Source organism: Cyphellophora europaea (genome assembly GCF_000365145.1).
Source record: "Cyphellophora europaea CBS 101466 unplaced genomic scaffold supercont1.2, whole genome shotgun sequence".
NCBI lineage: Eukaryota > Fungi > Ascomycota > Eurotiomycetes > Chaetothyriales > Cyphellophoraceae > Cyphellophora > Cyphellophora europaea.
In genome coordinates, this window is record NW_008481808.1 from 2306269 (window position 1) to 2319463 (window position 13195).

At 53.5% G+C, this 13195-nt stretch overlaps 5 protein-coding genes across 5 annotated transcripts; all 5 read left to right on the plus strand.

Annotated features, from left to right (window-relative positions):
* Nucleotides 1-517: 517 nt before the first annotated feature.
* On the plus strand, nucleotides 518-937 carry HMPREF1541_02380 (uncharacterized protein; the record flags this gene model as incomplete). Its single annotated transcript, XM_008716735.1, has 1 exon — nucleotides 518-937. The coding sequence occupies one exon, from the start codon at nucleotides 518-520 to the stop codon at nucleotides 935-937; it is 420 nt and encodes a 139-aa protein (XP_008714957.1).
* A 1694-nt stretch (nucleotides 938-2631) lies between these two features.
* On the plus strand, nucleotides 2632-4758 carry HMPREF1541_02381 (uncharacterized protein; the record flags this gene model as incomplete). The annotated part of the gene is made up of 1 exon (XM_008716736.1): nucleotides 2632-4758. The coding sequence occupies one exon, from the start codon at nucleotides 2632-2634 to the stop codon at nucleotides 4756-4758; it is 2127 nt and encodes a 708-aa protein (XP_008714958.1).
* Nucleotides 4759-6110: 1352 nt separating this feature from the next.
* On the plus strand, nucleotides 6111-6755 carry HMPREF1541_02382 (uncharacterized protein; the record flags this gene model as incomplete). The annotated part of the gene is made up of 1 exon (XM_008716737.1): nucleotides 6111-6755. One exon carries the CDS (start codon nucleotides 6111-6113, stop codon nucleotides 6753-6755), a length of 645 nt encoding a protein of 214 aa, XP_008714959.1.
* Nucleotides 6756-7483: 728 nt separating this feature from the next.
* Nucleotides 7484-10066, plus strand: HMPREF1541_02383 (uncharacterized protein; the record flags this gene model as incomplete). The annotated part of the gene is made up of 1 exon (XM_008716738.1): nucleotides 7484-10066. One exon carries the CDS (start codon nucleotides 7484-7486, stop codon nucleotides 10064-10066), a length of 2583 nt encoding a protein of 860 aa, XP_008714960.1.
* Nucleotides 10067-11217: 1151 nt separating this feature from the next.
* On the plus strand, nucleotides 11218-12956 carry HMPREF1541_02384 (uncharacterized protein; the record flags this gene model as incomplete). Its single annotated transcript, XM_008716739.1, has 5 exons — nucleotides 11218-11331; nucleotides 11551-11970; nucleotides 12099-12223; nucleotides 12358-12724; nucleotides 12831-12956. 5 exons carry the CDS (start codon nucleotides 11218-11220, stop codon nucleotides 12954-12956), a joined length of 1152 nt encoding a protein of 383 aa, XP_008714961.1.
* Nucleotides 12957-13195: the final 239 nt, after the last annotated feature.

Sequence of the window (13195 nt, forward strand, 5' to 3'; positions counted from 1 at the left end):
TATTGATCTGACGAACCTGCCAGTGAGATTAGATGCAGCAACTGCATGAGATCCCGAGCTCGCATGACCTTCTCGAACAACCAGCTGAAAGACTACGATGAAAGACGTCGCCGTTCGGCGAGTTCGCGCAAACCAGGTCAAGTCGAAGGACCAAAGTGTCGCAATTGTACTGGCGAGCCAGCTTCCTCGCTCGAATGCTATGGCTGTCATCGTGAACTCCAAGTTGAGGCGTTCAGTAGAACTCAGCGTCGAAACAAGGACAAACGAGTAAACTCTAGCCACAGGGACAATTCTGAAGAAGCTAACGAATATAGTTGTGCCCCCACTGCAGCCAGGAGCGCCAGGACCGTGAAGCCAATGTCGCGGATGCGGTTCAAGAAGAAGAGATTCATGCCAAATTGATCAACGATGCTGTATGGTCTCCTTGCTATCACTCCAGTCCTTACTTAGCTAACTTAACAAGGGTGGCGAAGACTCTGCGTGGGGAACTTCCACCAGGCGGTCGAACCTGCCTTCAATGTCCAACAGTACACTACCATCAACTTTCAATTCTCGGGCTGAAGATGGAGTATGGATCCGAGACCGAAACTCATTGCGAGGCGGCAGTACTCTTCGACGAGGCGATGACGAAGACAGCTCTGAAACGTCCACGCAGCTTGTTGCTTCTAGCATTGGCACAAATCGCACCAATAGCACCTGGAACAATGCTGACTACCAACCAATAGAGCAGTTATATGGTCGAGGCACAAGCTCTTCTCAAACTACCAATGTTGGCTTCGCAAAGCAGGGTGCGGTCAAAAAGGATGCCAAAACTCGTGCTCAAGAACGTATCAATCGCGAGAAGCAGATGGAGCAGGAAAGGAAGCAAGCACAAGAGCTAGCTGACGAGTCAGGCGAAAGCGATGACGATGGCAGTGATGGCGAGTGGGAGTTGTAGCAGGCGAAGCTCAGTGCATGGTCAATAATGCGATGCCTGCGGATATGATAACCCAAAAGCAGAGGGATGCATCGAAGCAAGCCATGCAATATGTCTTTGAACAGGCTGCATATCATGATTATGAACATATACAGGATGGCCGGATGATTGCGAAGCCTTTAGGTGTCAAAAACCTCCAGCCAGCAAGGAATATTGGTGACCAACATCATCATTGTAACCACTTACTATTTGTCCCGGCTTCTTCATTGATGATTTTTGACGGGTGGATGGAATACATATATCCCTACTTACTATCCTGCAGGTAGAACGGCTCTACCAAACCACAGCATGGTGAGTGGCGTACCAAGGAGTCTCTATACTCTCTTCATTTGCGATGACGCAGCGAAGAGGCTTGACGCTTCATAACCGGTGACAGGGTACCATGTGCGAACTCGGTCACTGCAGCCGTGCCGGGAAAAGGAGGTAAAATGTAGCGCAGCTGCAGTACCACATCATCTGGACCGATTGACGAGCTGCCACCATCGTATTCGCCGATAGCAGCCCGCTTATGCGATTGTGGATCGGATGCAAAGACCTTGAACGTGGACGAGGCGAAACGGCCGTGGCACGCGTGGCATACAAGGATATGCAAAGGCTCCTAGCTGGTTCGAGGATACCGGCGAGCTCGCAGCCAACAGAGAGGAGCGCTCAATGAGACGCGGCACGGGTTGGATAGCGAGGACGAATAGAAATGGCCGTGGAAGGACTTCAAACCTGATTGAAACCTGTGAAGCCGGACGGTGGCTCAGCAAGCAGAGGGGCGGCCGAGGCGGCATTGACATCATCGACTTATTTAGCTGCTGTGGCTCTGAGCTTCGGATGGCAATCCCAGGTGTGCTCCAGTGAATTGCATGATCCCACTTTCCTGGCACCTGGCATGCAACCTGCACCTCATGCGGCCCGCATCCACCTGAAAGTGTGTCTGTCGCGAGGCCGCCGAGGAAGAAGGCTTTGCCGAGACGAACTCGCGAAACAGACTGAGAGGAGGACGAAGGGTCACAATTATGAATTGAATGATCCGTTTCCCAGTGCAACACAGACTATTGACGATCCGAGCCATTAGTAGTGACGCATCTGTCAGGTCCAGTAGGCGATCAGGCCACGGCCCCAAAAATCGCTCCATGGCCCAACGTTGGGCTGCTCGTCCGCCGGGCGCTGCCACCTCCCTTCCGCCACCCAATCGAACCCTTTGTCCGCCCACTGTTTAGACCACTGACTTCATCCTAAAGCTACTACCGGTGCATGCTCAGGCAGTGTTACAAGCATCCCTCCCCTTGGGTCCTGTTATTCTAGCCGCTGCACTAGAGTAACGCTCCCAGGCTCTTGCTTGTGCTGGGCGTTCTTTCCTGCGCACTCTTCTGCCCCCACAAACGTTGCTAGTCCTCACACAAGACGCATCATCTGCATAACCTCACCATCATTTGCTGCCTAATCCCGATATCAAATTCCATACTCAATTGATATGCGCTGAGAGACGACCAGATTACGCCACCAAGTTTCAACCGCTGTACAAGATCTCGTTCCGTCGGTAACCCGCATTTCAGGGCCCCGATAAGCCTGATTGCCAACCTAGGCACCAGCACCCCGCCAAATGGTCCTGAGGATATGCGCTGAAGACATCATCGACGTCGACCTGAAGGGACAGTACCCTCAAAATGGCGTATCAGGACCATTTCCCTCCCCCCGACCCGAAGCCTGACCCGCGATATCTACAACCTCACACCCAAACCTCGTTTTCCTCCGTCGGTAGCATGCCTGATCTCGATCAAGTGCGCTCTCGCGACAATCCACTTGCGCAAGATGGTTACACCTCGGATTCTAGCAGATACTCGAGGGCTCGACTGCCTATAAATGAGGCTGTCAACTCCGCTTTCACGAACTCGGCTGCCACTGCGAGCGCCATATCGCCGGAGATCCTCCAGCAGTTGACCTCACAAATCACCGCCAACGTTATCCAGCAACTGAAGGTCTCGAATCTATCAGTCCCCAACGCTTCACCCAACCTCAACCCTGAGACCAAATCTTCGACAGGTGGCTCACCCCCACTTGATCGAGCAGCCGTCTATACACCTCCTTCTCCGTTCATTTCTACCGAAACACAAAGGTCTCCGGGACATAGCGGCCTTGGTGTTGATATGCCCAACGGTGCCAGTCCGCCGCTTGCTGAGAGGCGGCTCTCTCCTCCCCTCAGCCAACATAGCCAGGCCGATGAGGAGCGAAATTTCCGCCCTAAGGGTCCGCAACGAATCTCAACTGGTGGCGATATGACCGTGGTGGAGAAGATATGGGGGAAGCTGGTTGACGACCTGGGGGCGCCCACCCCACGACTAGGCCAATTCCTCAGAGGCATCGCTATGCATCTGATTCAGGACTATGAACCCAAAGACAGTCTTGTTGTCACTCCTGCCAAAATGCAGCGATATTACGAAGAGACAAAGTTGGGCTCGGAATCGTACCCCTGGAAAGACATCTTCGATGACCGTACGTCCTCGATATCCCGCATGCTGCGAGAACTCGACGTGCAGCACCATCTTATCCAAGAGCGACCGAATGAGCGCCCAGATATACCCTGTCTAACACCGCAAGGATTCGAGACCTGGTGCACACTGCTTATCAAAGCGCATCCCGAGCAAGAACATCAAAGGCTGGCCAAAACTGCTTTGGAATTTCCAATCAGCAATCCGGACAACAAAAGCGAGCGTTTTCCAAAGGAGCTCTCCCGGCGCCTGTTTCCAAAACAGAGCGATAGCGCTGTCGAAGCGAAGCTCCGCAAATCCATCTCAGTGCATTGCAATGTCAATCTCTCGAGCAGACATAACAGCGTTGTTCAACCCGAGCAGAATGTCGACAATGAGCCACGCGCTTCCAATGCAGGTCTCAACTCTAACAATGGTGTTCCGCCTACCCCGCGCGACTTACACGCGTCGGCTGAAAATAATCCTCGGGGCCGCCCTCATTCATTCTCGAGCTCATCTGCCACAGGAGGTGCAGTTGTATCGGACGGTGATGACACCCCCACCCCACAACCGATTGAACGTGAGAGGAAGCCTTATGCTGCTCAGCCCGGTGGTGGTAAAGAATACAGTAATACGCAACCACCAGCATCAGCATCCGAGCTGAAACCACCAACGGCCGATGCTGCTAAACTCAAGCGATCGGCCTCGAACCGCGAATCTCGGCCACGGCCTGATGACAACATCAAACCTCGACCTCCGCCCATCTCGGTTCAACAGCAATCTGCCAACACAGCCACTAACTCGGCGCCTATTGAGATCCCAGAATCGCGACATCGGCATCGAAACAGTGTCTATTATAAAGACCCGCCATCGACCAATGGAGGTCCTCGCCGTGCCCGCTCACCGTCAGCGAGCAAGGATAGTAAGTTCTCTGCGCGTTACTCGGAACCGCAAGAGTCCTTCAATACGTTCCCGCCTGTTGGTAGCGCACCCGCTGATTTCGAGCGTGAACGAGACAAGCGTTATCGCGATTACGAGGTGCAGCGCGAGCGGTTGGCTGGTGACCGGTATGACGCTGCACGAATGTCTGCCTATGATCCACGAGACAGAGACAGGGAGCGCGGCGACGTGAGGCCTCGAGGTCAAAGCATAGCCAGTTATGGTCATGCCGAAGATGATTACTATCGCAGTTCTGGTGGATATCCACCGCCTGAGCGAGCGAGAGACAACGGTCCTGTGGGCGGAACATATGGTGTAAGCGCTGGCTCGTATACTGCTCCTCCCGGGCCGCACTATCCTCCGTCAAGTTACCGGGAGGGTCGCTAGTCGAATCTGAAGGATGGATGATGCGTTTGCACAGCGCCCGGCATCTGCGTATTGTGATTCGGAAAGATGTGTTATCATTTGAATGGTGAAATGATTTAGCTGAGCGACCGCGAAGAGGCTTTGATCCCGTGGGATGCTACGACATGTGCAGCGTTCGATAACAATTCCGCACCAGAAATATTTGAGAAGGAAACCCGGGACGGAGTTCAGATATCCATGTATTTATAGTGTTTTCTCGCTGGCCGATGGGCAGCTGGCTTTTTTATCTTGCGGAGTTGATGGAATGATGAAAATCTCAGCCTCCTATTGTTTCTAACAGTCCATGGCCTCTGCTTCGAGTATGAATTATTTCTTCCTTTTACGGTCGTGCTGAGCAGCTTGAGCATGTGGTACTGGTTGAGAAAGCCTCGTCTAGACGATCTCGGTGAACTTGATCTCGGTGGATATACATGTCACGCCAATATCTGGCAGAGGATCCGCATGCGAACATTCGCCTGAATACGCTTCACTCGTTACGCTCTGCGTTGCAATTGGCACATCACATATGGTCGGATTACATCAGCCAGATTCTCGTCTAGCCGAATGGAACAGTGGAAGCCCAAGTATGCTCTGTACCCAAGACCCGAAGGGAGAGTGTCCTAGTCTGCTGAGTTGCCTTCTTTAGGAATGCCAGCCAATCAGGTCCGCGAAGCCAAGATTTTACTGCCTGGTGCTACTGTAGAGGCTACAGTTTCAGGAGACTTGAGTTGAGCTGTTGGAATGAGATGTTTGCGTGAGATTGAAGAATACACGTCGCAGAAATATACCAAGGAGGACTGCTCTCAATCTCTACATCATCCGAGACCAACATGATTAGATGCGTGAGACGAATCTAGAGAGATGAGGATGTTGCTCATCTGATTAGCAAAGCCTCAACTTGGCTTCGAACCCGAGCTTGTGCCTCTTGGGGCGACTTCTTTTGACGTGTGGAGAGATGGACGCAGTTGTGAGTCAGGTAAGAAGTCACTGAGTCCACAAGCCTGCAAGTCAGCCAGCCGTGAAAGGGGCTTCACACGTTCGGTTCAGTGACTTCGTTCCGTAGCCCTGGATGTCTACCTCCACTAGTGAAATGTATAAAGAGGCTCATCTAACCGTGCACACTGTTCACTCCACCACAGCTGCTCAGCCTCCAGCCCGGCGAGCGTGGCACCGAGAAGTGCCACTTGCGACAACAACCCTAGGTCTCGACCGCTGGAATTGGTCTCGGCCTGGTGTGAGGTATCTGACAACTCCCCTAATGTAAAGGGGCGTGCTGACACCAAGAGAAATCACAGGTCGACAACAACTTGCTATCGGCAAGTCCTTCGCTGAAAATGGCTGCGTTGATGAGCACCATTAACGTGGCAGTCGTGCTGCCCTGGTTGATGATAATCTCCGCTGGTCTTGACGTACTCCTCTTCTTCATCGTCATCATCTCCGCTCACAGAATCGAATCCGCTGAGACAGAATGCCGAACCAAGTACAAGAACTTCGAGCTCGCTGCAGCGCTCCAACACGACGACATGCTGCAAACCTCACTCCGCATACTACAAACCTCCCTTGACGTGCTGCAAGCCTACCTCGAGCGCCTGCAACTAGACGTCATCATAGCGAAGGGCCAGAACGAGGCTCTGAGAAGAGAGCGAGGCGACCGCACAGAGGGATATGAGGCTCTGAGACACGATTTCGACCGTCTGCTGCGCGAGTGCAATCAAATCTCAGAGGAGCTTAAAGCCGAACTGAGCAAGGTCAGAGCAGAAGAGAGCAACAGTCGGTGGAGAGAACCCACCGTCATGCAGACTACAGCCGAAGTCTCTCAAAACACAGCTCCTGAGGCACAGAACGGTACGCGACCTCAAGCGGTGGGAACTGAGCGTCGCCTTGCAAGACAGAAGGCATGGCGAAAGAACCAAGCTCTTTGTAAGGCTCCCGATTGCTTCGATTGCCGGTTCCCTCAAGGCTACTGTGCTAGTCAGTAGTCGCGTCATGTATGTTGTCTAGCATCGAGCATATTGGCTGAGCTGGGTACGGATTGGCGAGAAGGCGCAGGTGCCACACATCGAGAGATGTTGTCATGTGCGACGGGGCACGAGAACAGAATTGCAGAAGACGACCACAAAAGGGAATGAAGATCCAAAGACAACGTTGAGTGAGCTGGAGCCGATGAAGAAGATGACATCGCGGTCTCACCCCAGACTCTGGGCATCGATCGATCTTTAAGCGACACTGTGTTTGCATGGGCACTAAACCTAATACATTCGAAGGATGCAACGGCTTCTGATCACCTCTCTGCTTCTTGGCCCTCTTCACTTCTTCAAAGACACTGCTGTAGCTCTGACCATCACTCTCGCTCAAGTTGCAAAGCTTCTGAAAAAAAAAAAGATGGGCTGAGTGTCGGCGAGATCTTGAGATCTTGAGATCTCATCATCGACCTGACTACGCCCAATAAGGACAACAGTGGTCACGTAACCCGGGCGGGCGAGCTCGCTTTGACTTCCCTTCAGCAGATTCTGCGTGCTCTGGCCAGCCGGTGATACCAGGCGCTGCGAAATGCCTGCACTCATGTTATGCCAAAGGTAAAAGCTTCTATCTCTGATCGTTCTTATCTCCACGGACTCTGGCTGTCCGCATATTGTAGCCGCACACTACTGATGCCAGATCCCCACACAACTCTCCGCAATGGCGTTCCGATAGCAGTGGCCCTACGATGGGAACCCGAGTCAACGAGTCAAGCGAAGAGCCTCCCGCAGCTGACTATGGCTCGAGCGGTAGCGAGTCGCCCTTCTCCCCGGCACAAGATCCTGAGAAAGCGATCGAGAAAGAGAGCGACGCGATACAGAATGGACAAGCTGCTCTCGAGCCTGGAATCCAACGTACCCGCACGCGCACTATGGGCAAATTAAGAATGAGAGGGACAGAAGATGACCTTCCCACGGATTGGTGGTTCGCGTCAACTGCAATTCCTCTCGTCGCAGCAACCTTCGCTCCCATGGCCAACCTCCTCTCGATTGCCGCTCTCGTCGTGCCATGGAGAAGCCACACCATTACGAACGACCCTCTCACCCGACAGAGCACCTCGGTTGGATACACTGACCCGCATTGGTGCTATGCCTTGAACATTGCAAGCCTTGTGTGTGGCTTCCTCGGTAACATATTCCTCCTCTTCAACTTTACACGTCGTATCCGGTATATCGTGGCTTTACCCGTTACTATCTTCCTCTTCTATGTCGCTTCCGGAATCCTGATTGCCATTACGGCGTCGATGAATATCTACGTCCCCCCGGAGAAGGGCGACATATATTCCCAGGGCTTTTGGCATGCCGTCATAGCAGCCAGCCTTTACGTGTTCAACTCAATGATATTGATGGTCAACATGGTGGGCTATTTCCTGGGCCACTATCCCCAGCACTTTACCTTGACCGACGAACAACGCAACCTAATCCTGCAGACAATGCTCTTCTTCTTCTGGCTTGGCGGCGGTGCCGGCGTTTTCGCAGCCGTCTGCGACTGGGACTATCCGGATGCACTATATTTCTGCAATGTGACAATTCTTACGATCGGATTCGGCGACTTTGTAGCTCCCAACGATGCAGGAAGAGGTCTCGTGTTCCCATATTCAGTTGGTGGCATCATCATTCTCGGTCTCATGGTCAGCTCCATCCACAAATTTGCTGGCGAGCTCAGCAAGGACAACGTAGTGCGGAAGCATGTCGAAAACCGTCGAGTCAACACGCTGAGCCGTGCCGTGACAGTAACCGAGAACGAAGGAGATGGCAATGTCGAGGCGCAACGAGATCATCTCGAGCACGAGATCGAGCAGCTTCATGGAGTCCCACCGAGCATATCGAGACCTTTCCAACCAGAACAGCAGCGACGATCGCCACTGGACACAGATACCAGGCAAGTGCAATTCCACGCAGCAATGCAGGATGAAGCAACACAGACCGAGGATGAGGAGCCACGGCCAAATCAGTTCTTGAAGTCCACGTTTCGTGCTGTCAAGAGAAACACTTTCCAGCTCGCCGTGCAGGCCATCAAGCCGAAGCAGAAGGCGCTGATCATGCGCGTGGAAAAGGATCGCTTTGTCGCCATGCGGAAGATTCAGCACGATGCCCGACAGTTCAAGAAGTGGTCAGCACTCACAGTCTCGGTCTTTGCTTTTGGTATACTCTGGTGCATAGGTGCGGTCGTTTTCTGGCAGGCCGAGCACGAGACCCAAAACCTGAGTTATTTCCAGGCGCTTTACTTTTGCTACGTCTCGCTACTGACTATCGGGTATGGAGACTTCAGTCCTAGAAGCAACGCTGGAAAGCCGTTTTTCGTGGTCTGGTCCCTGATTGCCATTCCCACTATGACGATACTCGTCTCTGGCATGGGCGATACGGTAATTGCAACCTTCAAGAGAGCCACGATCAAGTTGGGCGATTTTACTCTCCTGCCCAAAGCGGGAATCTGGCATAATGTGGTGCAATCCCAGCCGTGGCTGAGAAATTGGGTACAGAAGGTGGCGCTTAAGAGGAGAGTTCAAAAAGGGATGCCTGTGGGACCAGATCCTGATGCTGTCGATGATGTGCCAACGATAGAGCAACTGGCGTCACAAGAGCTGGATGAAGCGCAAATGACGCGTCGATTAACCTTTGCCATACGTCGTACCGCCGACGATCTGGTTCGGCATCCTGGCAAGCGCTACAGCTACGAAGAATGGGCCGACTTTACTCGACTGATCCGCTTCACGAAGATGAATTCGGAAGAGCTAGAGCGAGATGAAGATCAAGAAGGCGTTGTAGAATGGGACTGGCTGGATGAGAATAGCCCGATGCTCAGTGAACAGAGCGAGGCAGAGTGGGTGCTGGACCGGCTATGCGAAAGCCTTCTTCGCTGGCTCAAGAAGAATTGTATCGGCGGCGACAGTCTGTCTCCCACCGGTGGGTTCCACCTGTCGCAGGAGGAACGCATCTATGCCGGCCTGGGTCTGTCTCGTTCCGACACGATCACTCCCCAGCAGCCGACCACCACTGGACGCTCCACTGGTGCTGCGATGTTGGACTTCTTTACGGGAGAACGCAACGGCGAAAATGCCTACGCAAAGCAGGAAACGATATGGAGTGACAAAGCGCGGCATCGACGACAAAACGCACGACGCCGGTCCAGCGGCGGCGAGAGGAGAGGACCTTTCCAGAAGCTCCACCTCCACACTCGCGCCAGCCCCCAACCGCGGCTGGAAGGCAGTCGTGGAGGTGCCGGCGATCCCACTCTGAAGGCCAGAGCCCCGGGGATTGGACAGACATAGCAGCAGATGCTGCTTGTGTTGGATAACGCATATTCTGTACCACTATCTCAGGCATAGCAGGCGTGACGAGAGGGCAGTGTTTACTCTATCTGTATATTAATTCGTCGCAGCATTGTTTTTACGCCTTTCCATACCATTCGAAGCGGTGCAAGGCATGCCTCTTTGCTGCTGAGTAATTCAGCAAGCTACTTTCTGACACCCTCATATTCTGATGCCCCCCACAGCCAAAACCATTCTGCTGTGTTGCCCTTAGTCAGCCACTACAATATTATACCGCCCAACACGCTGTTCACCGAATTATAGGCATAGCGCAAGCAAGGGGGTGTGGTACGGGTGGCAATGGCGCAGGCCTGACGAGTGTAGAAGTACTGTAATGCGGAAGAGGATGGTGCCCAGGCTCAATAACGCAGCCGCAATAATTGATTACCAGAATTACCAGACCGCTTAGGGGGCTTGGAGGGTTCCTTTCTCCGAATCAAAACGTCTGGATTTACGATTATTTGGGTCTCGGCTCTGAACGTCTATCACATCTCTCCCAAGGTACCCAAGCATGGATACACCACCAAAACCTAGTATATACACTACCTCGGTCAATCTAGACCCTCCTGGCACTCGCTGTCCTCGGATACCAAAGTCTGTGGACACCGGCAGCCCCACCATTGTTTCTCATGGCATTCATAGGTATGTAAGCCGTGCATCACTATTACCAGTCTCACTGGCACATTCGCATCCGCTTAATAAACGATATCCTACCTCGCGTCTTGGCGTACCCATCGCCTCCATGCACCACGACCTACTAGCTCTACTTTGTATCTGACCTGACTCGATCCAATGAGGAATGTCGAGGCTCCTAGCGCGCAGGTAGGATTACAGGTAACAGGTGTCGCAGATCGGACCGCCAAGCTGGACGAAATGCTACCTCGGTCTCGGGGACTATACAAGTAAATGCATAGCTCAGGACCTCGCAAGCCATGACCTGCATTGCCGGCTCGAAACCATACTAGGTGGGAAAAGATCCCATATAAACTCACTCACTTCCTTCAGCTCACTCATCGCTTCCTGTATCTACTTGACAGCCCAGTTGAGATAGCCGTCTTGAAGCCTTGTTGACCGAAGTCATAACATCGTTTGATCTATTCCTCTGCAATACAATGGCTTCGAAATTCGAGGAGGCGCTCACCAAGGCCATCGAGGATGGCACTGCGGCAGGAGCAGCTGCTATCGCCGTTGACAAAACAGGTTCGGCCCTGTCCTGCTCCAGTACCGTTGATGACCCCCTATACTGATGGCGGCTTGCAGGCAAGACTATCTACAGCAAGGCTTTCGGACATCGCGACATCGAGAGGAAATCCAATGACTTCGACATCGACACGACCAGCTGGATGGCCAGTATGACCAAGGCATGTCAACCTCCTTCACAACCACCGCGACATCTCTCTTCCATCAATTGAACCATCCATGTTGCCGCTAACTATGGACCTCAGCTCCTAACAACAATCTGCATCCTCCAATGCGTCGAGCGCGGCGCCTTCGCCCTCGACGATCCGGTCTCTAAGACACTCAAGGAGTTCGAAACCTGCACCATCATCACCGGCATGGACGGCGACAAGCCCATCATTGAGCCCTCGCCTCGCTGCCCCACGCTGCGTGAGCTCCTCACGCACTCTTCGGGCTGTACGTATACCGCAATGCACCCCATCTTGTCCGAGTACTGGACCAAGCACCTCGGACGGGAACCGGACGTCGTCAACAACAACGTCATATACCAGCACTCAAACCCACTGGTCTTCGCGCCTGGCACCGCTTGGGCCTACGGTTGTGGCGTTGACTGGGCGGGCGTCATGGTGGAACGTGTCTCCGGCCAGAGACTTGAGGCCTACATGAAGGAGCACATCTTCGACCCGGTAAGCCCACACGTCTTGGACGACCCTCCTACTTCTTTCGATGGCAAGCAAGCAAGCAAGCAAGCCAGCCCGCCAATCCCGTTGTATAGTCACAAATCCACACACTGACCTCCCAACTCTCATCACAGCTCTCCATGCCCCTCTCAACCTTCCACCCAACACGCAACCCAGACTTCATGGCCAAGCTCGCCATCCGTCCCATGCGCCACCCCGAAACCGGCAAGCTCGTCCCCGACACGACAGGCACCTACCCGTAAGTCCTCCACAAGAACCGCATCCGAGTTCAAGCTGCTGCTCTCGCCGGATCCATCCGAGCCAACACCTCCCCACCTCACACCCAAGTCCCCGTTACAACTCTCCACTAATCCCGTCCCCCAAACCCCATAGCATAATCGACCCAGACGACGACCTCGGCGGCGCCGGCCTCTACTCCTCCGCCCCCCAATACATCAAGGTCCTCGCCTCCCTCCTCGCTAACGACGGCCGTCTCCTCACCCCTAACTCCCGCGCCGAGCTCCTGCGTCCCTGCCTCAGTCCCGAGGCCGAAGCCGTGCTGAACATGGCGCTGTCGGGCCCGTTTGCGCCGTTCCTGGCCCCTGGATACAGCGTTGCGGGCGAGAAGGCCGGGAAGGGCGGGGAGGAGGTCCATTATAGCTATGCGATTGGTGGGGGAGTGGTTGTGAATGAAGGGGGGATTGGTGGGTTGGCGGATCCGGGGTTGGTGTATTGGTCGGGACTGCCGAATTGTAATTGGGTGAGTGCCGTTGTGTTCCTTCCCTTTCCTTTCACGTTTTGGTTTTTTCTGGAGTGTGTTATAGGCTGTGGGGATTGGGTTCGTGCTGACAAAGGTGGAATAATAGTTCATCGATGTGGAGAGGGGTGTGGCGGGCGTGTATATTGCGCATCTGATGCCGGCTGGTGACAAGCCGACGCAAGATCTGTATAGGGCGTGGCATGAGGCAGTGTATAAGATGGTTGGACAGTGAAGAAAAGGGATGTGTAGGAAATTCATCTCAACTCTGCGAGACGAGCTGTGAAGTGTGTAGTTGGAAGATGATTCAGAGTCAAATGATAGAATTTCCTACTTCTCGTTTCAGGTAACATCGCAGATTCTTCTACCATAGCCCAGCTAAGATGTTGTCAACAGCGACCCGTGGCTGGTCCCGGAGCAATATCAACGCATAATCCACCGTGGAAATGTTCCACAGACATGGCTGGGCAGCAT